This window comes from Pocillopora verrucosa, chromosome 11 (genome assembly GCF_036669915.1).
Source record: "Pocillopora verrucosa isolate sample1 chromosome 11, ASM3666991v2, whole genome shotgun sequence".
NCBI lineage: Eukaryota > Metazoa > Cnidaria > Anthozoa > Scleractinia > Pocilloporidae > Pocillopora > Pocillopora verrucosa.
This window is the reverse complement of record NC_089322.1, coordinates 18,952,250-18,973,330: the sequence shown is the minus strand read 5'-3', so window position 1 is coordinate 18,973,330 and position 21,081 is coordinate 18,952,250. Positions and strand designations below refer to the sequence as shown.

General features: G+C 36.2%; 2 protein-coding genes and 1 pseudogene across 2 annotated transcripts; 2 read left to right on the top strand and 1 right to left on the bottom strand.

Annotated features, from left to right (window-relative positions):
• Window positions 1-40: 40 nt before the first annotated feature.
• LOC131787356 (uncharacterized) lies at window positions 41-9,836 on the top strand (annotated as a pseudogene).
• A 21-nt stretch (window positions 9,837-9,857) lies between these two features.
• On the bottom strand, window positions 9,858-14,273 carry LOC131787300 (monoglyceride lipase-like). The gene is made up of 7 exons (XM_059104404.2): window positions 14,029-14,273; window positions 13,025-13,131; window positions 12,200-12,336; window positions 11,946-12,056; window positions 11,516-11,608; window positions 11,097-11,312; window positions 9,858-10,731 (listed from the first exon to the last, which is right to left on the bottom strand). Exons 1-7 carry the CDS (start codon window positions 14,127-14,129, stop codon window positions 10,615-10,617), a joined length of 882 nt encoding a protein of 293 aa, XP_058960387.2. The 5' UTR covers window positions 14,130-14,273; the 3' UTR covers window positions 9,858-10,614.
• Window positions 14,274-14,766: 493 nt separating this feature from the next.
• Window positions 14,767-20,815, top strand: LOC131787325 (26S proteasome non-ATPase regulatory subunit 6). The gene is made up of 9 exons (XM_059104436.2): window positions 14,767-14,964; window positions 16,201-16,406; window positions 17,098-17,243; window positions 17,827-18,046; window positions 18,495-18,603; window positions 18,816-18,984; window positions 19,555-19,632; window positions 20,250-20,277; window positions 20,563-20,815. The coding sequence occupies exons 1-9, from the start codon at window positions 14,820-14,822 to the stop codon at window positions 20,629-20,631; spliced, it is 1,170 nt and encodes a 389-aa protein (XP_058960419.2). The 5' UTR covers window positions 14,767-14,819; the 3' UTR covers window positions 20,632-20,815.
• The last annotated feature ends 266 nt before the right edge of the window (window positions 20,816-21,081 follow it).

Here is a 21,081-nt window from a genome sequence, read left to right as displayed (position 1 = left end):
CTTCTACGCTTGGTAGCCTAGCAATGTAGGATACCGGATCCATTCCGACCAACTCCGATCCAATGACGAACACTTCCGATTTTAGATCTCATTTTTGACAAGTTGTCACATACACATCAGAACTTTCCTGAATGTTACGTTTGCCAAAAACTCATCTTATATCCATCTGACCACTTTTCTCATCATGTTGCTCGTCAGTGTGCTGTTTTTGTCTGTAGTTGGACCTTTGTGCGCTTCCTTGAAACGATCGAGTGATCAACTGTCCGAAAGAATTCCTACACCTGATGCTGTTTCAAACACGTTATGGCCTCTTCCAGCTTCGGTGATAAGCTCCGGACCGCCTCTTGTAATTTCTCCAGCTTTCGTTATTCAGACATCGTCAAGCTCGGGTGTCGTGAAACGCGGAATAACACGATATTTGGAAATAATATTGCGGCAAATTGGAGGAAATCATATGCAGAATCCGAGTGGAAAAAGTGAAAAGTTGAGTGAACTCGTGTTGAATGTGCGTAGTGATGAAGAAGTTTTACGCGTTGACACCTCCTACTGGTATATGTTGAACATCAGCAATGGCCAGGCAAACATAGAAGCCAAAACGCCTTATGGAGCATTGTAAGTGCGTTTTTTAAGTCTGTATATATTATATATCCCCAGTGATAGAAACAACTATCAAAAAGAGAAATTACCTGTACTAGATAGCATACATACTGATAGGCTCAGTTGGTTGCATTGAGCATTGGGCTGAAGTGGGTGAAGCTCAGCATTCATGCCACAGACAGGGCTAACTTTGATAACCAGACCCCTATTGGTGGCAATAAGAAATTGTTTCCTGAATGCCTTTGATCTTTAAGAGTTTTCACTAGTTTAAGAGAATGAGCCTTCTTTGTGACACCCCTCGAGATCATTCATGGGTTTTTAACCCTAACATCAGTTTCCATATTCTTGATACTCTTCTCTACACTTGTCCTTTGGTATTGAAAAGGAGAATTCATGTAACAATCAAAGCCTCTTAGGTTGGCAATCACTTTCTTCATTCTCATGATCTTAATGAATGATCCAGCAGCATTACTGTAAGGAGAAATTAGATGCTGGTCACGAAGCAAGAACCGCATGATCTGTATGTTCCTTATCAGTTTGAAATAAAAGTTGTCTACTTTGGTCCAATACCTTTTTTATACAATTATCCTTGCAGGTATGGGTTGGAAACATTCACCCAGCTGATTGAAAATGGAAATATAATAAATAGTGATGTGACGATTGATGATGAACCCAGATATGTACACAGAGGCCTCATGCTAGATGCTGGGTAAATGTTCAAAGTTTAGTGCTTATCATTTTACAGCAATTTTTTCATTGGATAATACCTTATTGTACAAATCCAGTGCTGCAAATAGTTTAAGAGCTTTAACACTTAAACTCCCAAGATCTGATTGTTAATTCTCCCCTTTAGTTGCTACACATTTGCTTGTAAATTAATTATGAGAACTTGGTGCTAGATCAAGATAGCAGCTTCTACCTGATGACTTTGAACATTCTCATAACCTGTTTGCTGAATAATGTATGTATATTATACGGGGAAGTTTCATGTTAATCACTTCTGGGAGTTAAAGGGTTAAATTCAGTCAAAAGATTATTTTTTTTTCAATTTGTACTCTTTATAAGTTATTAATGATTAACAAAAATACATCATTGTAATGATAAAATTAGGAAGGCACAGTCAGGAACTGCAAACACTAGCCCATAAGCTGCACTTGTAGATAAACCACACCTCAAGTTTAGTCACTCAAATTTTGGAAAACTTAATTTTTAGATAAGAAATGATAAAAAAAAGTTGAGTCTTGAGAAAGTTACACTGTATTTTGGTTGCTTTGTCAAACATACATGGACATAGAGTCACAATCATTGAGAACGTGGAATACTGTGAATCCCTACCTATAATAATTATTTTAGCTTGTAGCTAGGACATCATATCTGCTGACTTTGACTTACATGTATGTTCAATCTTACTCTGGTATTGTTCTTTGTCTTAGGCGCAGATATTTTCCCCTTGAACTTCTGTATAATATTCTGGATGGCATGAGCTCTGTCAAGTTAAATGTTTTGCACTTCCATTTTGCAGACTTCTGTCGATTCAGTGTTGAAAGCAAGCTGTAAGTGACCTAAATGCAGACAGCAATATTGCACTTTAATTTAATATATGACTTATGCCTCTGTAGACTTTTTCTCTTTCATTTTTTTGTGATGATGACCTCTGAACACAGGTTGTCAAGCTGCTGTAAAGTACTTTTCTACTTGTGGCCATGCCACCCAAAATTATTTTGTCTAAGTCATGTAGATAGATCTTTGTTGCTGTTCAACATGCAGTTCGCATTTTTTTTTTTAACTTTTAGCTATCCAGATTTAAGAAACAACGAGAGTCAGTTTTACTCCCAAGAACAAGTAAAATCACTGGTATCTTATGCTGCTGACAGAGGAATAAGAGTAATTCCGGAAGTGGAATCAGCGTAAGATATGAAGTCTCCTTGATATTATTCAAGAGATTAGATCTGTCTCTAATTTTTGTATTATTTTTAATTTGTTTCTGAAAGGTCATCTGACACGTTCTCTGTGAGTATCATTAGCAGTGTTTCCTGGCCTTACACAGGTTCAATACAAACAAATTGGAATTCAGAGTTTTTCTTCCTTAACATTGCACTAACTTTTTTTGATAAGTATAATGTGAGTTGCTTTCGGTCTTACTAATTTTGACTTATTTTAAAGCTGTTGAATGAATTACTGTTAGTAAGAAACAAACAGATTGAAGTGATTTTTGGTTCTGTCTGAAATAGTTAACACTTATATCAATAGCCCTATGTTTAAAAAAATGATCTTTATCACCATTTGATTGTTATTAATAGACAAGCTCATTATTTAACCTTTAGATTCCATGTCCTTGGAATGATAGGCCTACAGAACAAGACTAAAGGGTTATATTTCTGCAATAACTCAATAGGATACATTGAGCTTTACAATGATCCTGAGGTAAGTTAGCTAGAATACTGTTATCACAAATTTCTGTCCTTGAGTGCAATAAATATTGGTTAACATTCCCTCTCCCCTGCCACTTCCCCCCTCCCCTTCCCACATCCCCCCTCCCCTGCCACATCCCCCCTTCCCTGCCACATCTCCCCTCCCCTGCCACTTCCCCCTCCCCTGCCACATCTCCATTCCCCTGCCACATCCCCCCTCCCCCGCCACATCCCCCCTCCCCTGCCACATCCCCCCTCCCCTACCACATCCCCCTCCCCTGCCGCATCTCCCCTCCCCTGCCACTTCCCCCTCCCCTGCCACATCTCCAGTCCCCAGCCACATCCCCCCTCCCCCGCCACATCCCCCTTCCCTGCCACATCCACCTATCTTGCCACATCCCCCCTCCCCTGTCACATCCCCCCTCCCCTGCCACATCCCCCCTCCCCTGCCACATCCCCCTTCCCTGCCACATCCCCCTATCTTACATTTAAATCATGTAAAACCAAAACAGAGTTTCTTAGGAGTGTGGGGCTTGCTCCCCATTCTCTTTTATAGTAAAAAACAAAAAAAAAATCCCTATGACAAGAAGTCGATTCAGTGAATCTTCTAGGAGACAGTGATTTGCTTAGTGTTTAGGGTAGTTGCTATATGATTTATATAAGCACCATCTTCATCTTGTCTAGGGAGTTACAGTGAACACAATGAAAGGCATTCTTGAAGAAATGATGACGCTATTTCCTGATCAGTACTTTCATCTTGGTTTGGATGAAGTTATAACTACATCTGTGTGTACTATGGAAAGTAAGTCTGTTGAACAGTCACACTAAGTGTTGACAGGTCCAAGGATAAATGAAATCAATGTTATTTGTTAATCCTTTCACCCTGAAGAGTGACCAGCATCTAATTTCTCCTTACAACATCAACCCTGAATCAAACATTTAGTTGTGAGAATAAAGGAAATGATCGTCAACCAAAAATGATTGGGAAACAAATTCTCCCTGTCAGCAACTTAGAAATTTATAGTGAACAGTAGGGGAGAATATGAATACTGATTTTAGGGTTTTTAGGGTTACATACAGGACCTCAATTGCCTCTGCTTTGTAAATTCTGAGAGGGACACTGCGATGAAGTGAATTTTAATTTATCATCCACAAAACCTAGTGCTTCAATACAGAAAAATTGCAATCTGAAATATTCAAATGTTTTTAATGATGAGTACCAAATTTCATATCACTTTGCTGCCAAATGACATCCATTGTCTCTTTACTAGCAAGAAATAAGTAAAGGTTGAAATGATTTTATCGAGAAATAGCCACCAACTCAATTAGAGCTGAACATGGAGAAAGTAAACTGGTGCACCTTTCCCAAACCTTATATACTTATCTGGGAGAATTTTTGATTGAGTTTTGTTTTAACCTTTAACCTTTAACCTCTAAGAGTGACTAACATCTAATTTCTCCTTATAACATCACTCCTGAATCAAACATTAAGGTCATGAGAATAAAGGAAATGATCACCAACTAAAGAAGCTCTTGATTGTTGAACAAATTCTCCTTGTCAGAACTCTAGGAAATGTCTAGGGAGTAGTATGGAGAATATGCATTCTGATGTTAGGGAGTAAAGGGTTAAACCAAAACCAAAATGAGATCAGATCTGCTCACAGCAAGACAGGGGAAATTATTGCTCAAAACCATTAAGAAATCAATGAAAGTACAAACAAGCAAATTGCCTGAAGTGCAGGGGAAAATGTTTGATTGAATTCTGGCTGGTTTTAGTCTTGTACACATCTGTATCTCCTCAGCTAAATAAGAGGGTGACACAAGTCTTCTAGAACATGTGCAGAATGAGATAAGATAAAACCAAATTATGGAATAATTTGAGTGCTCAAGAGTTACCAAAAGTTGTTCTTCCATGCAAGGACCAGCATTAAATTTTTTTTTTCACTTTGATGCAGAAACCAAGGAGTTAGAACAGGATTTGCTCAAATTTCTTCAACAGAAAGGCAAGACACCATATGCTTGGCAGGAAGCACTATTATCAACAGCTGCTGTGAGTTGATAATTTAACACTCGTTATGGGTAGTATTGAATGATGGAAATAAGTTACATTTAATGCAAGTTATTTTTAATTAATTATTCAATATTACTAATGATTTAATTTATACCACGCAGGTAAATAGTACTTTTTATGCATACTGATTGGATAGTTTGCTTGTTAGATTGAGTCATCACCCTTTTAATTATTATTAACCTCGGCAAGTGCACCCAAAACTTATTTTCCAATCCTCTGAGGATTAGGTTGTCACAAAAAAAAAGAATATGTGATCTTTATTACAAATTTAAAAGAGCTTTCATTGCTGACTGAGTTTCATGTAGTATTATGATCAATGCACTGTCTTTGGTTTTTTTAAATTTTTTAGGCAGTAAATGGAACAGTGTTACAAGCTTGGAAAGATGTATCATTGAAAACTCTTGTAGATTAAGGATTTCAAGTGTAAGCAGATGAAAACAATAATAATGGATGTTTTTAAATTGTCGTGTGGTGTACTGTTGCAGAGTATTTTTTGTCAAAATCCAACTGAAAGCTTTGGAAGATAGTGAGAGTGACTGACTTGCCAGCTGGCTGACTAATGTATCAATTCCTTGCATGGATAGGTGACTGATTGGTTCACTGACTGGATGAGGTGATTGATTTGTCTGATGACAGTCTAACTGGCTGACTAAATCTCTGACGGGCAGAGTGTCTAACTGACTCTCTGTAGGACTGACTGACTGACTGTCTGCCTGATTGTCTGACTGACTAACTGACAAATGAATAAAGGGGGTAAGTTGAAAAGATACTGTGGTGCTGCGTCAGTGAGAGAGTATAACAGGGTAATTTGATCATAATTAACTGAGTTGATAATGTAAATTGGTCACCACAAAGAGTTACCAAGCTGAAGTTGCGAGCATTAGCACTTTATCCATTACCTATATTTGTATTTATTGGTAAACTCACAGAGTGGTTGACCATGCATAGGGTATGTTGTCTGATTTAATCTTTTTCATTTGTATTTTTATTTAGGGTAAATGCATTGATGAATCACTTTTACCTGAATTATATTTCTAATGCGAGTGTGTCATGGACTGACATTGCAACAGGAGTAAGTGCTGAATTTTTAAAATCTTGTTTCATGCTTTTTCCATCATGAGAGACATGGAAATCGTGTGGTCGACCCTTTGTAAAAATTTTAGAGGTGATTCACTTGCAGTTTCTCCTTGCTATTCAAACATGTTATCCTGGAAACTGTCTATGACAAGAGACAAGGTCATCAGCAAGGAGACATCTTCATTAAAGAACCAGATTCTCCTGTTGTAGTTATAAGGAAATGTATAGTAGTCAGTTGGGAGAATTTCATGGTAGTTGAAGGGTTTGTACATGTGTGCTTGGCTGCCAGTCAAAAAGACATCCAGTACATCAATTTGTTTTGCTCACAGCCAAGAGACTCTGTTACACTTTCAACCCAATAAAATAGGTGTTGGCCTTTTACCCTTTTCATTAGACCATCGGTATAATTATTCTCTATACTGTCTCTATACAGTTCAAACTGGAACTAGCAAAGAGAATTTGTTTAACAGACCCCTTAATTTGGTGATCATTTTTTGTATTCTCATGACTGTGATTTTGTATTCAGGGGGTGATACTGTAATTAGAATTTACATGCTTGTTACAGTAAGGGGTGAAAGAGTTACTGAAAACTGACCAGTGGCAGTATATAATTAGCAATTAACAATTAGTTACTTTTTGCATTTGGAACGTGGGATAGACCCTAAGTATCAATGATGGACTACATACAGAGGAGAATATTGGGGGGTTGTGAACTCTGCAATACCGTAAAACATTTAGCAAATACGGCAATGTTGCAAAAGAAAATTGCTAAATACAGCTGCGATACTTCAATAACTAGTTGAAACTTGATGTCACACCAAAGCCAGTAACTCTGTGTGTATATAACACTTAGAGCACATAAAATAGAAAACAACAGTTAAGAATTTTTTTATGAACAATATCTTGTGTAATCATCAACTTCAGCCTGATTCTGAAACAATTTGAAATTGGAAAAGGCTCAGGAAATAGTAGAGGACTAGTAGGATAATTTTTAACACTGTCCAAAATGCGAAAAGAACCCCATCTTGCAAGTTTGGAGAATACTGCAGTACTGCCATTCAAGATAAAAATTACTGAAATACCCAAGAAAAATGTTCAAACGTTACAATATCCCTAACCTTAATGCCTTTCTCTATGCGCTGTGCATGTTATTCACAGCACTCAACCTGCGTGGTATTAATTTTGTTCATGTGATAGTTAAACCCTGATGAACAGACAATGCTCCTTGGTGGTGAAATGGCAATGTGGACAGATGATTACTGCTTTGTGTCTGAGTGTTTTTTGTACAAAAGGGCTAAACCTGTTGCTTGGTGGATGTATGGGCCAGATGCTGATTCCCAGTTTACTGAATCAGTCAGTGGCATTGTAAGTATGAATCATATTATAATTATTAGTTACTGTCTGTAAACAGTTTTTAGAACTGCACAACAGTCCTTTGTCTATCCAGTCAGTGCAATTTGGTGTAAATACATGAGTACAAATAAATTTTTCAAAGATAACAAAATTGCACAAGCCCTTAGGGCAGTTGCAATTTGTAGTCTTTGAAAAGTTTACAAGTGCATATTACACCAAATTGCAGAGAAATCGTGTTATTACTTGTCAATAGTGTAGTATGAAAAAACATCACATAAAGTCAAGACAGACAAAATTTTGAAAATTTGTGAACACTATTTGTAAATTGCACCTGTGTTACAATTTTGCACTTCTGTTTTAACTTTGCACTTATATGTAACATAAGAATGCACTCGATTTCAGCCAATCAGAGGCATGTAATATTTCATGTTCATTAGTATAGCTTATATATTTTGATTATTTTTAAATTTATGTCGTTATAAACTTTTACAGTACTCTAATACAAATACTACATTCTTGTCAGTTAACATCAAGTTCTGCATTCATTTGGTAATCCTACTGAATGTGATGCTAGTCCATCCTAATTAAATAACCCCCCTACTATTTGTCAAATTTCAAAGTGCACCTCCAACAAAAGGACTTTAAAGTACATGGTAGAACCCTGCTGATTCAAAAAGTAAAAAATTCCAGTGTAAAATAGCAGAAAGTTTTAAGTCAGCTGAGAGGAAAATGATTGAAAGGGAAAAAGCTTTGAGTTCAAGAAGCTGAGACATGCAAGGCAATTGAGTTTGAGTCTGCAAATTAAAGTTCTATGGAATGAGGCTCCAGTGAGCACCATGCGATAAGTGGTATGTGTTGGCTACATCATAAAACTATTAGTTACTAAGATCAATTTTAATATTACTAAAATTGAATATTTGATAATTTTTTCAGATTTGGCCCAGAGCCATTGTTGGTGCTGGCTCTTTTTGGAATTATCAGGCAGACTTGAAACCTGACAGCCCAGAGTTTCAGATGAGAGTGGATAGTCAACACAAGGTCAGGCAATGTTTTGTGGCTTTGGGTGTGTGTGTGCATCAGTCACAGAAATCATTTAACCCTTTAACCCCTAAGAGTGACCAGCATCTAATTTCTCCTAACAAAATTACCCTTGAATCAAACATCAAGGTCATGAGAATAAAGGAAGTGATCACCAACTAAAGCAACTTGTGATTATTAAACAAATTCTCTTTGTCAGTACCTTGGGAAATGTTTGGTGAATAGAATGGAGAATATTGATACTGATGTCAGGTGGTAAAGGGTTAAGGAATAGCCTCATGTAAAGAGACATCGGAGATTTAATCAATTGAATTAAGTTATATTCATGTATAAGAAAGGACAGTCATTGTTTGCATTGTTCTATAAAATGGGTTTTCAATGTTAGACAGAAACAGGATAGGTCTAAATTTTTTTTCATTTTGTTTAAGTCAGCAGCATTGGGAATCAAATAATTTGTCAGTAAAATTATAATTTTTCTGATTATTTTTTTCATTCCAGAGAATGATTGAACGTGGAATTCTTACATGTCCTTTGGGATGCAAGTGTGACTATCTTAGCAGGTGTGGACAATCCTATCCACACCCTTAATCTTTAAGTATTGAAATATTGATTGCAATTTACTGTAGAATGTGTTTAAAGCCTGGCACACACCTGGTGATTTTATTCACCAATGAAAGCGATGGTTGATAATCACTGTCAAGATGTCTTACATGCTAGATATCAGCAATTTTATATGCCAATCGCAGCAATCACATTTGCCACTAAAATCACTAGGTGGGTTGCTGGCTTAAGGAATGAATAGGTAACCTTCTTCAGTCTGTGGTCTATATCTAGCACCTTCGCAAATGAATACTGTAGCTGTTAAATCAATTATTTCTATCAAACCATGTAGCTTAACTTTAAGGTAAAAGTCAGCTGTAAGAATTCTAGGAGATCTTAAGGTGTTTTTGGTCTCTGTTCATGAGTTTGATGGAAAGCTTCCAAAGATTCAAAATGCATCACCATCTGTGGAAATAAGATTCCCTTTTTAAATTTCTCCTGTTTTGAAGAGCTCTTTCAAATAGGTGTGTTTTCACTGAAATATTTATGGGGATTGGTGTGAACAGTGGGCCTTCAATAAGCTGAATCTATAGAAATTCCAACAGATGAATCACTGTACTTCTCTGTTTGAATGCGTATGTCACCAAAGACCTATTTTTGGTCAAGGGTACATTGAACAACATCAAAGGAGAATTTATATTTTGATGTTAAACTCATCTATCAATAATCAATTGTCATAAGTGTGTGTTTCCTTTTAATGTTGCAAAATCTGAGGCTGACTCACAATATTTTATTCAGCTCTTAAGTGTTTTGATTGACTTTAAGCCAGCATGGTACATTAACCAGGCTATTTAAGTTACTAACACTATATTACACTGTAAACTGAGGTGTTAATTTACCATTTTAAGAGAGAAATGGGGAGGAAAGTAACACTTGAGGTAAATAGAAGACGTTTTTTCACCATCCATTGCAGTTATGGATTAGATTCATGAACAAATTTTCCTTTTCATTTGTATCTAAGTACAGGACTTGAAGTACAGTTTCTAAACCCATAAGTAAGAAAACCCTGCACACCTAAGAACAACTACACCAGGACTGTGCATAATTGTTCCTTCCCAGTTAAGCAAAGAACTGTTGTAAATGTGACTGTATTTTTGTCTTGAAAACTTCATTAAGGTCTGTAACTGAAACAACTTCACTGAAGAGTGTTTTCCCTTCAAGCCACTCACAGACTTTGACCATAAGTATTATACAAGGAGGGAACATTTAATAATATGTAATGTGCAGATGTTATTTAATAGCTGTGCTTAATTACCATAATTCAGGATTTATTCTTCAATTGAAATGTAGTTAACTTTAAGTTTAGCTACTAAATTAGTCGTTAAAATAATAATATTGCAATTACAAATTTTATACCTCATTGAATTGGTAAACTTTAAAAAACACAGAGTTTGTAAATTAAGCCTCATCAACTGAATTATTAAAAATATTGCTTGGTGTTTATTGATATGATATCAAATTGAAACATTAAATCTGCAAAACTACAGGTAATCTTTGTTCAATCCACTCTAGAATGTCTTTCAGGAACATGGCTGCACTTTCTTCCAGCTCATTCAAAATCTCATGACGGCAATCTTTGTATACCTTAGAATTGGAGAGAAGTATTGCACTATCAGTTAAATACGTTATAACTTTGAACTATCAAATGCTTTTTTGATGTTCAGGTTAGCTATTGTACATCGATAGACATATCCCATAGCCCCTTAAACTGTTAGAGTGACCAGCATCAAATTTCTCTTAAGAGTAATACTGCTGAATCATTCATTTAGATCATGAGAATAAAGGAGATGATTGCCAACCTAAGAAGCTTTGATTATTAAACAAATTCTCCTTGCCAAGGACATGTACAGAGAACAATATGGAGAGCTAAACATGGGCTAAACATTATTCAGACTTTCTGAAAAGAAGAGTTACTATTCCCTTGATATGAAAGACCCGCAGAATGTTACCTTGAATGTCTTGTCTTTACTTGGAGAATTCTCGTTTAGGAAGATTGAGCTGTCAATCTTTACAAGTTGATCGTCATCACCATGGGCAACAAAAAATGGCGTCTTAAGGGCAGATATATTTTTCTGAATGTCTTCCATGGTATTTAGAATGGCATTGGTCCATCTCGCTTTTAATCCACCATGCCAGTTAAGTGGGTCATCTGCATATTTTTTAGCCTTTAGGTGATCAAAATCAATCATATTTAGAATATAAAAGTATTAACAATAAACGATACTTCTGATTACAATTAGGATGATCCACATTAATTTAATAATTGAGTAATTCTTGCTGATCTTTAATTCATTTTTTTAGTTACTACTCAGTGAAAAGCATAGATCATATCTGCTAGTTTGAAGCAGATTAAATCGTGTACACCCACCTCTTTAGGATCACGACTTAATACTGAGGGATCAATTGGTGGCATAACCTGAAAGGCTGGTAAAATCCAAGCCGCTATTTTCCCCAAGAAAACCTGCAGTACAAAATGTAAATGGCATTTAACTCCAGGCTTCTAAATATTAAATAAATCTTAAGACCGACGTTGATCACCAGTCAAACCCATAATGTGTGCCAGTCTATTATTTCACTTAATTTTGACCCAATAATTTTAAAAATGATTGAAAGTGCTGTAAACTAGATATTAATTGTGATGTTAAATACATCTCCTTCAACAAACAATAATAGCCAATTGTTTGAAACATTATACAAGTTTAGCTGCCATGATAATGCTAAGTTTAGGTACCCACAGTAAATTGAAGCTAAGGAAGGGAAGACCACTTTTTTTTATAGTTTTGTGAATTGTCTCTTACCAAACAAGCAGTTGCCACAGCTGGATCTGCCTTTACACTTGGTGCACTGAAAATTGCACCTGTAAAGAAATCAGGTCTGTCTAAAACAGACTGAATGGCTATTGTTCCTCCCTGAAAAAAGGAAAAAAATTCAAAATGTAATAATTTGTCCACAGATACAGACAAAATTATTACAAATTCTATCCAAAGAAATAAATCAAAAGCATTGTCCAGTGTGCAAGATTTTGCAACCATAACCATATTAGAACACTCACCATAGAGTGTCCAAAAATAAACACAGGTATTCCAGAGTGGGTTGCTGTAACTTGATCAATGTGTTGAAAGACATCTCTGATATAGAAGTTAAAATTAGAGATTTGGACTCTTTCTCCATCACTATGGCCATGACCAACTTAAAAAAAAAAAAAATAGAAGAACTTGATGATAACATTTATTTTATGACAGGCTTCCCCCTAGCAAAACCAAGATCTGATTGGTAATTCTCCCCTCTAGCTGCTACACATATTTCTTAAATTAGTTATGAGAATTTGGTGCTAGATCAAGACAACAACTTCTACCTGATAAGTTTGAATATTCTTATTAGCTGTTTGGTGGATAATGTAAGGATATTATAGGAAGAAGTTTCATGTTGATCACTTCTGGGAATTAAAGGGTTAATTGTGCACGACTGTTTAGTGTTAACCTGTACAAGTGACTAGCATCTAAGTTCTCCCTACAGAATCACTTCTGAATCAAACATGAAAGTTATGAGATTAGAAAACAACTGATTGCTAAATAACAATTAATGCTCTTGATTGTTAAAGAAATTCTTCTTGTCATTACCTTAAGAAATTTGTAGAGAGCAGTATGGAGAATTTGCATACTGCTGATAAGATGGAAGGGGTGAAGACGTCATGATTAAGCTTGCATGCTTCTTTTGTTATTTTAAGTTTCTGTACACAAAAACGAATTTAGGGATATCTAGCCATCTTTGCTCGATCATGCCTGGTCGAATAAATTTTTCGGTAAGTACAACAAGAGAAGGAAAGATAGTTGTCTTGCATATACTTTCACCCCAGAAGAAAATATATATTTCTTACCATGATCGTGAGTGAAAGCCACATAGCCTCGCTCTGCCAAAGCTTTTCCCAGTCTTTCATAACGCGAGCAGTGCTCTCCAACACCATGACAGATGAAAATCAGTGCCCTGTATATAAACAAAAGTACATAGTATTACAATGTTTCTTTTGTTTTCGGCTAGTACAAAACGGGAGTGGCCTTCAAGTCGATGATGAAGCTCAGATTCATGATATGTCTCACATCTGTCAGTGTATCTCATTTCCACCGCTAAAGCTCGTATATTGGTAAACACGACAACATTCATCACGAAAATTGTTGCAAAACCATCGAAAGCCAAAAATAATTTATGGTTATTGTGTTATTTCGGAGACAGCATATCTTTCTCATAATTAACGTAATCCTAAAATTCTATACTGTTTTATTGATGAATAAATTCGTGAACACCTTTGGTGTGAAATTTGCATATGTAGCACTTGTTGCTTGCATTTATATGCGAACAGAAAGAAATACTTGCGTGCGAAATACTTTCGTGTGGTTGTTCGTTGGAGAATTCATAAAACTCCTTTGCATGCTATTATGAGTTTGAGCAATTCACACTTCAAAATAAACTAGTGTGACTGAAATTGCCACGTCGATTCTAAACTTTGCTTTAAATTAAAAAGTAAGAGGGTCATTTCGTGTCAGAGCGGAAACGCTAAGAGAGGACAGATAGGATAAGGATTAAGGACACTAGAAACTTGTTTAATTTTCGAAACTTTTTCTTTTATTTCTATTTAGTATGGTGCACACATCTAATTAGAAGGCAGAAACTTCTCTTTGACCATTATGCTGCATAGCGAACAAGAGGATCAGACGAGCTAATTGGAACACTTGCTTCAGATCAAAGCTTACAGTAAAACAAATCGTTAAGGTGTTTTTTATCTACCGAAAGTGACAAGAAAATGACGTTTTTGCTGCGCCACAAAAGATGTTCAGAACTCAAAATCATGATTAGAAACTAATATACAAAATTATTATTTCTAACCTTGGTTTCTTCTCACTTGTTTTCCAATATTTTGCGAAAATTTTCTGTCCATCCGCATTTTTGAAAGAACTCTCCTCAGAAATAACTTGTCCGTTGGCCATTTCTCGCTTTTCTTGGGCAACTAACTTAACAAAAGATACTACAAGAAAAGCTTCGGGTGAAGCAACCGCAAATCATACTGTAGCTAGCTTAGCAGAGCGTGTTAAACCACTTGGTGTATACCAAACAACTCATTTGTGATGCGTAAATGCAAATTTTTCTGTTTCTCTTATGTGCAAACAGATCATACGTCACCTGTAAGCAGTAACACTTTGGCGGGAAAAAAGTAAGTGTGCTGCAGGCCTCGATCAGGGGAAGGGAAGAGGAAAAGAAACTCGAAAGATGAAAAGGGGAAAAGAAATTTGCATGAATAAGACAAAATCCATACATGATTTATTTTTTAATATAAGTCCATCTGTAAGAATCTGGAGAAAATCGCATCTAAAATTATTCGGCGTAAACCCCATTTCCGATTTGTCACGTTCTTAGGCGACAAATTAACTAATTCCACCTCATTATATCTAGTCCTCTAAATATTTCGTAAAATCTCTAAAGAGCACATTTACTTAGCAACATTTCTTGAAAGAAAATAATGTTTAAATCTTGTTTGAATTACAACCCTCCCGTCCGAGCGTAGCTACTCACTGATGATTCGGACCAGGCTACTCAGCCTTCCAGGCGAGGTTACTGTGCATCAGTTAGAAGATTAGAGAGACATTTCTTTCAAAACTCCTTGCCATTATTCTATTGAAATGCCGGTCGAAAATCTAGAAGAAGAGGGCTTGCCAAAGAATCCAAACCTTGAACTAGCAGCATGGCGCTTTACTTTAACGAATCCAGATGGAAAAAGCAAGGTAGACGTGAAGAAAAGGCTCTTGGAAGCCGTGAAAGAAAATGGTAAGCTCTCTGCTGTTTGATTAATTTTTCTGCCTAGTCATAGGCTGACATGCCATCTACATTTATAGATTTCACTCTTCATTTTGATTAATTGTGCCAATGATTTGTTTCTCTTTTCAATTTTACTAAGCTTAATCCAGCCTGAAGGTAGAGATTTCTTGTAAGTTGAAGTCGATATTTGTTACCGCGTGCGGATACATCAATCCCGAAACTAAAGAAGATTAATGATAAGAAATCTATTGGACGTTACAAAAGTTAAAGGTGCTCACATTTTATTAAGAAAATGATCAATTCCCACTCTGACTACTGAAATTTTCACAGTGCTCGTGAGCTGTAGAAAGTGTGAGTCACTGGGAGCCACTGATTACATGGCTTGTTTAGCCCTTTACACCCTATTGTCATTATGGATATTCTCCATACTGTTCTCTATACATTTCCTAAGGTGCTGAGAAGGAGAATTTGATTACTGATAAAAAGCGTCTTTTGTTGGGCATCATATCCTCCATTCTCATGACCTTAATGTGTGACTCAAGGGTGATATAGTGAGGAGAAATTAGATGCCAATCACTCTTAGGGGTTAGAGGTTAAAGGGTTAAGATCTACACATACAGTGGATCAAATTGGTTTAGAGTTAAGCAGGTTCTAGTAGGGGTGGTAAATGATACAAGCTGAAGGGCGCAATAAACATTAACCCTTTAACTCCCAGAAGTGATAAACATGTAACTTCTCCCTATAATATCCATACATTATCCAGCAAACAGGTAATGAGAATACTCTCAAACTCGTCAGGTACAAGATATCACCTTGATTGAACACCAAATTCTCATAATTAATTTACAAGGAAATGTGTAGCAGGTAGAGGGGAGAATTAACAATCAGATCTTGGGAGTTAAAGGGTTAATCTTCCACATTGCTATACTTAAATGAGACTACAGTCCTATACTGGTGTATATATGTTATTTACTGAGGATTGGAGATCTGTATGGGTAAATAGTGTGCCTTAGTCTTGAGTTTGGCTTATGGCCAAAGATGGAGAGTCACTCTCAAGATTACTGGTACAGTTTTTCCTTTACGGATGGACCTAGACTGGGAAATAACTGTTTTTTTTCCAGCTGGTTAGCCTTTTTTGGCACTTCGTTGTGAATGGTTCTACTAACCAATTAGCACCAGGGCTGGCTTTATAATACACATGGCCTCTACATATATTTGGCTTAATTTTCCAATATATTTCTCTAGATATGGCTCCATTGTATGAAGAGCTCTGTACAGAGCTTAAATGGGATGTAGACAACTCTCTGCTGGCAACGATGCATTCAAATAATGAAGAAATGGTTAAGAAGCTTGATGAGACACTAAAAGATGCCGAGGAAAACTTGGGAGAAACAGAAATCAGAGATGCTTTATATGCCAAAGCAGAATATCTTTGTAAGATTGGAGATAAGGTACAAATATGGAAGGAGTTCTTGAACTCATGTTTTTAGTGTCTGAGCAGTATTTAAATGTCTCATTACATTATTGAAGAATTGTTTGGTAAATGTTAATAAATGTTATAAATGTTATAATAATAACAGTAAGAGTTAACCCTTTGACCTCTTAGAGTGACTAGCATCCAATTTCTCTCTACAATATCACTCCTGAACCACATATTTAGGTTACAAGAATATGGGAAATGATCACCTATGAAACAAGCTCTTGATTGTTAAACAACTTCTCCTTGTCAGCATCAGGAAATGTATAGAGAACAGTTTGGAGAATATGTATACTGATGTTTGAGTGTGAAGGGTTAACCCTTTCACTTCTAGGATCTCATTAGTAATTCTCCTTACTGTCTGATATACAATTCCTATGATGTTAGTTTGGAGGATTTGTTATTGGATCAACTAATAATCCCCTAATTTTCTTCCTTCTTATCAATAGTCTTCTTGACATAGTAATGTGGGTAGGAATTCTGTCTTTGTCACTTATGGAAGTTAAGGGTTAATGGTGTTTTGAAAATAGAAAACCTCAACAGGTTATTGGTATTCTATTACACTTGTTAAGTAAGTTGTCACTGATCAAGACATACATATGTGCACGAGTGTACTTTGGAAAAAATCCATTATTAATCATGCATTACATATTTTATACTTTTAGGAAAAGGCTCTGAGTGTTTTTCGTCTGGCCTATGACAAAGCTGTAGCACTTGGATACAAACTGGACATAATTTTTTACCAGATACGCATTGGTTTGTTTTACTTGGATAATGATCTGATTACTAGGAGTATAGACAAGGCAAAGATGTAAGTGCTTAAAAATGTTTCCAGTCACAAATTTAAAAAAAGATTATTTGCAAGGAATACCATAGCCTGTTCCAGGCATTCACAGAATCCTTAACCCTTAAGAGTGATGAACATCTAATTTCTCCTTACAGTATCACCCCTGAATCTAACATGAAGGTCATGAGAATAAGGGAAATGATCACCAACTAAAGAAGCTCTTGATTGTTAAACAAATTCTCCTTGTCAGCATGTTAAGAAATGTGTATAGAACAGTATGGAGAATATGCATACTGATGATGGGGTGTAAAGGATTAATAATACGGACCATGATAGCAAAATTAAAGGAATTATATTTGTAAGGGAGTTATTGGGTCAGGGCAAGCAAGGGGAGGTGGTGTGGTTGGTTCCTTACAAGACCTTTATAGCACCTCTCCTCTTTTTCATGTGATTGTCATGATCTGAGTGGTTTTTCTCAACCTTTTGCCTGGCACCTTTCCTTTCTTCTATTAGGTTATGGTCTTTCTTCTTCTTCTTTTTCTTCTCCTCCTCCTCCTCCTCCTCCTCCTCATCATCATCATTATCATTATCATCATTATTAAAACAGGTTAATAGAAGAGGGCGGAGATTGGGATCGACGGAACAGGCTTAAAGTGTACCAAGGAATTTATTTTCTATCCATCCGCGATTTCAAGTCTGCAGCCAGTAATTTCTTGGATAGCATTTCCACATTTACTTCCTATGAACTGATGGACTACAAAACATTTGTCACCTACACTGTTCTTGCTAGTATGATTGCACTAGAACGGGTTGATCTCAGAACAAAGGTGTGTAATATTGTGTTGAAATTTTGCAAGTTCCAGTAACAGTGAATGAAAGTTATGTGCCTTAATTATCTAATGGTCTCTGTAACACAGAGCAGTTTTCATTTGATGACTGAAAATAATTCAAGATTGCATTTGGTTTCTGTTTTTGTTTTGTCTATGATTGGTCAAATAAACTTGCACCTCCAATTGCATAAATCAGATGCATGACTAAAACTAATCATGCTGGAGTTTTAGGCAACAGAACATTCATTAGAACAAAATTTCAAACTTGAAAATACAGTCATGTCGCCAAAACTTATGTGTTTGGGAAGTGAATTCCAATTGGAAGTGGAAAGCTTTTTACATGTTAGCCATTTATTCCACAAGCCTTGTAGCAACATAAGGTTTTGTTATGAATATTCTCATGGGTAAGAAATTGAATTTAATATAGTTTTTCTCTCTCTCCCAGGTGGTAAATGGTGCAGAAATCCTTGAAGTTCTCCATCAGCTTCCTGTCACCAGCCAGTTCCTTTTGTCCTTTTACAACTGCCACTATGCAGATTTCTTCCTTGCATTGGGTAAGAACAACCTCCATGGCAAAACCACCACTTATAAACGGAGACTAATCTTATAAATGCTCTTCTCATCCAATTTTGCTGTTACCCAAGTTCAGAGCCCCCATACAGGCTATGATTGTATCAGTCACAAGTCAAAATTGAATATTCACTTTTATATTTGTGTTGCTTTTAATGATGTGACAATGAATTTCCTGATCCTTTACCTTTTGTAGCAAAAATTGAGGACTTCTTGAAGCAAGACAGGTTGCTAGCACCACACTGCAGATACTATGTCAGAGAGATGCGAATTCAGGCCTACACACAGCTGCTGGAGTCTTATCGCAGTCTCACATTACAATACATGGCTAATGCCTTTGGAGTTAGTGAGGAGTTTATTGATAGGTAAGTGACATATCACTATTGTTAAGTTTTTGCCTTGCCTCTAGGCTGCCCTATCCTTTGTTGCTGTGGCTATTTCAGTTTGGGATTTCAGTTCTGCTTTGTCTTTTCTTTGCTACAACTTGTTTGGTAGGTCTTATCCAAGTTAGTGCAATACAGGAGAACCTGGCTTAACTTGAACCCTCATAGACCATTAACTCCAACAAGATCAAGTTTCCCATGAGGATTTCATCTCATTTTTCCTCTCATTTACTATCAGCTAACTCAAAGTTAGTCAATTCAAACTCTTTGCTAACTTAATCAAGAGCCAGTTTCCCTTGGATTTGACCCTATTTTGTTCAATCATTTACTATTATGGCATATGGTCTCAATAAACCAACTAAATAAGCTAATTTTTGTTAAATGAATTCACTTTGTCAGCATCTTAGAAAATGTACAGAGAAGGGTAGTGAGAATATGCATTCTGATGTTAGGGTGTAAAGGGTGTACTGAAAGATGATCTTTGATAAACTCTGTTTGATATGCCCCTTGTATGAATTGATTAATTGTTTGATATGGTCTTTTTCTCTTTAGGGAACTTTCACGATTCATCGCTGCAGGGAGATTGAACTGTAAAATTGACAAAGTCGGAGGAGTTGTGGAAACCAATAGGTAAGAAATACTTGACCAGTAAAAATCAAAGCTGAGTTATTGAATGAGTGTTTTCTTATACCTCAGAGAATCTAAAAATAGGTAGGTTCATTTTTAGGCACCTTTCACCCTTGAACTCCCATGAGTGACCAAGAGAGAATTTCTCCTTACAATATCAATAAAATATCAAGCAGACAAGTGATGAGAACAAAGAAAAATATCAATCAGGGGATTATTAATTGATCCAATTCCAAATTCTCCAAAATAACATCGTAAGAACTATAAAATAAACAGGAAGGAGAATTACTAACGAGATCTTGGGACTTAAAGGGTTAATTCTGTATTGTTCTCTTGCAACAGAAATTCTAGAAGCTCTATTGGTCTCTTTATTTACTATGTCCACACAGCATTTAATCTACTACTGAATGTAGTGAAACTTTTGATTATTCTGATTACTTCTCAACTTACAACAAGTATGAATGCCTTTTTTTACCAACTTGCTGCACTATCATAATAAAACATGTGGATTTTGAAAAATTTCCCTCTGAATTATCCCTGAGGCTGCTCTAACTAGAATGCATAATTTACCATGGCAATTTTACAAATAAACTAATAACTTTGATTTGTCAATTTTGCAGGCCTGATCATAAGAATTGGCAGTATCAGGTATGTGTTGAGTAGCTTTGTAATAAAAATTTATTATTTTGGCTGAGATGGCTGAGGGACTTAGCCTGTTGATCACTTCTAGGATTAAGGGAGTTCTCAGGGTATCAGCGACCTACAACCATATGTCAAGTTGCTAATGGGTGCAGTGTACCATCACTGCTTTCCGTAGAGCTACTTGTTGTCAATACTTTTTCAACGTCATTCACTACTTAATTTGTATTCTTTGTTTTGTTGATGAAAGTAAAATTTAACTCCAATTGAAATATGTTATGTTTTTCTTCCCAGGCCACCATAAAACAGGGGGATCTTCTCCTAAACAGAATCCAGAAACTCAGCCGCGTCATAAACATGTAACAACAGTCATAAACCTTTCCAACCTTTTTTTAGTAATAACAAACCTTTTCCCTTCTACTGAAGATTGATGTAAGGTTACAAAATATAGTTATTTAAAATGCTTTTTTGTAAACAGTACCATTTTGGTTTAGACAAAAAATGTCTCTGACAAAATAAAGATGTCCTTTGGATGAAATAACATTCAGATTCCAAGTCAAATCATGTGCCTTTATTTTTTCCTAATATTTTTTACCTAATGTGTAGTTAAATCTAGTGTCAGATATCCGACTCTCTGTGGATGCAATTTAACATAACCATACTGTAGATCTTTTGGAGGAGAGGGAGGTGGAGGAAGGGGGGAGCTATGAACAAAAATGTTTCCTTACAATGCATGGGGACTAGCCTTTGAACAATCCCCAGCTTGGAGTCAGGCAGGCCCCCTGCTGATACCAATTTTGTGCTGAAAGGTCT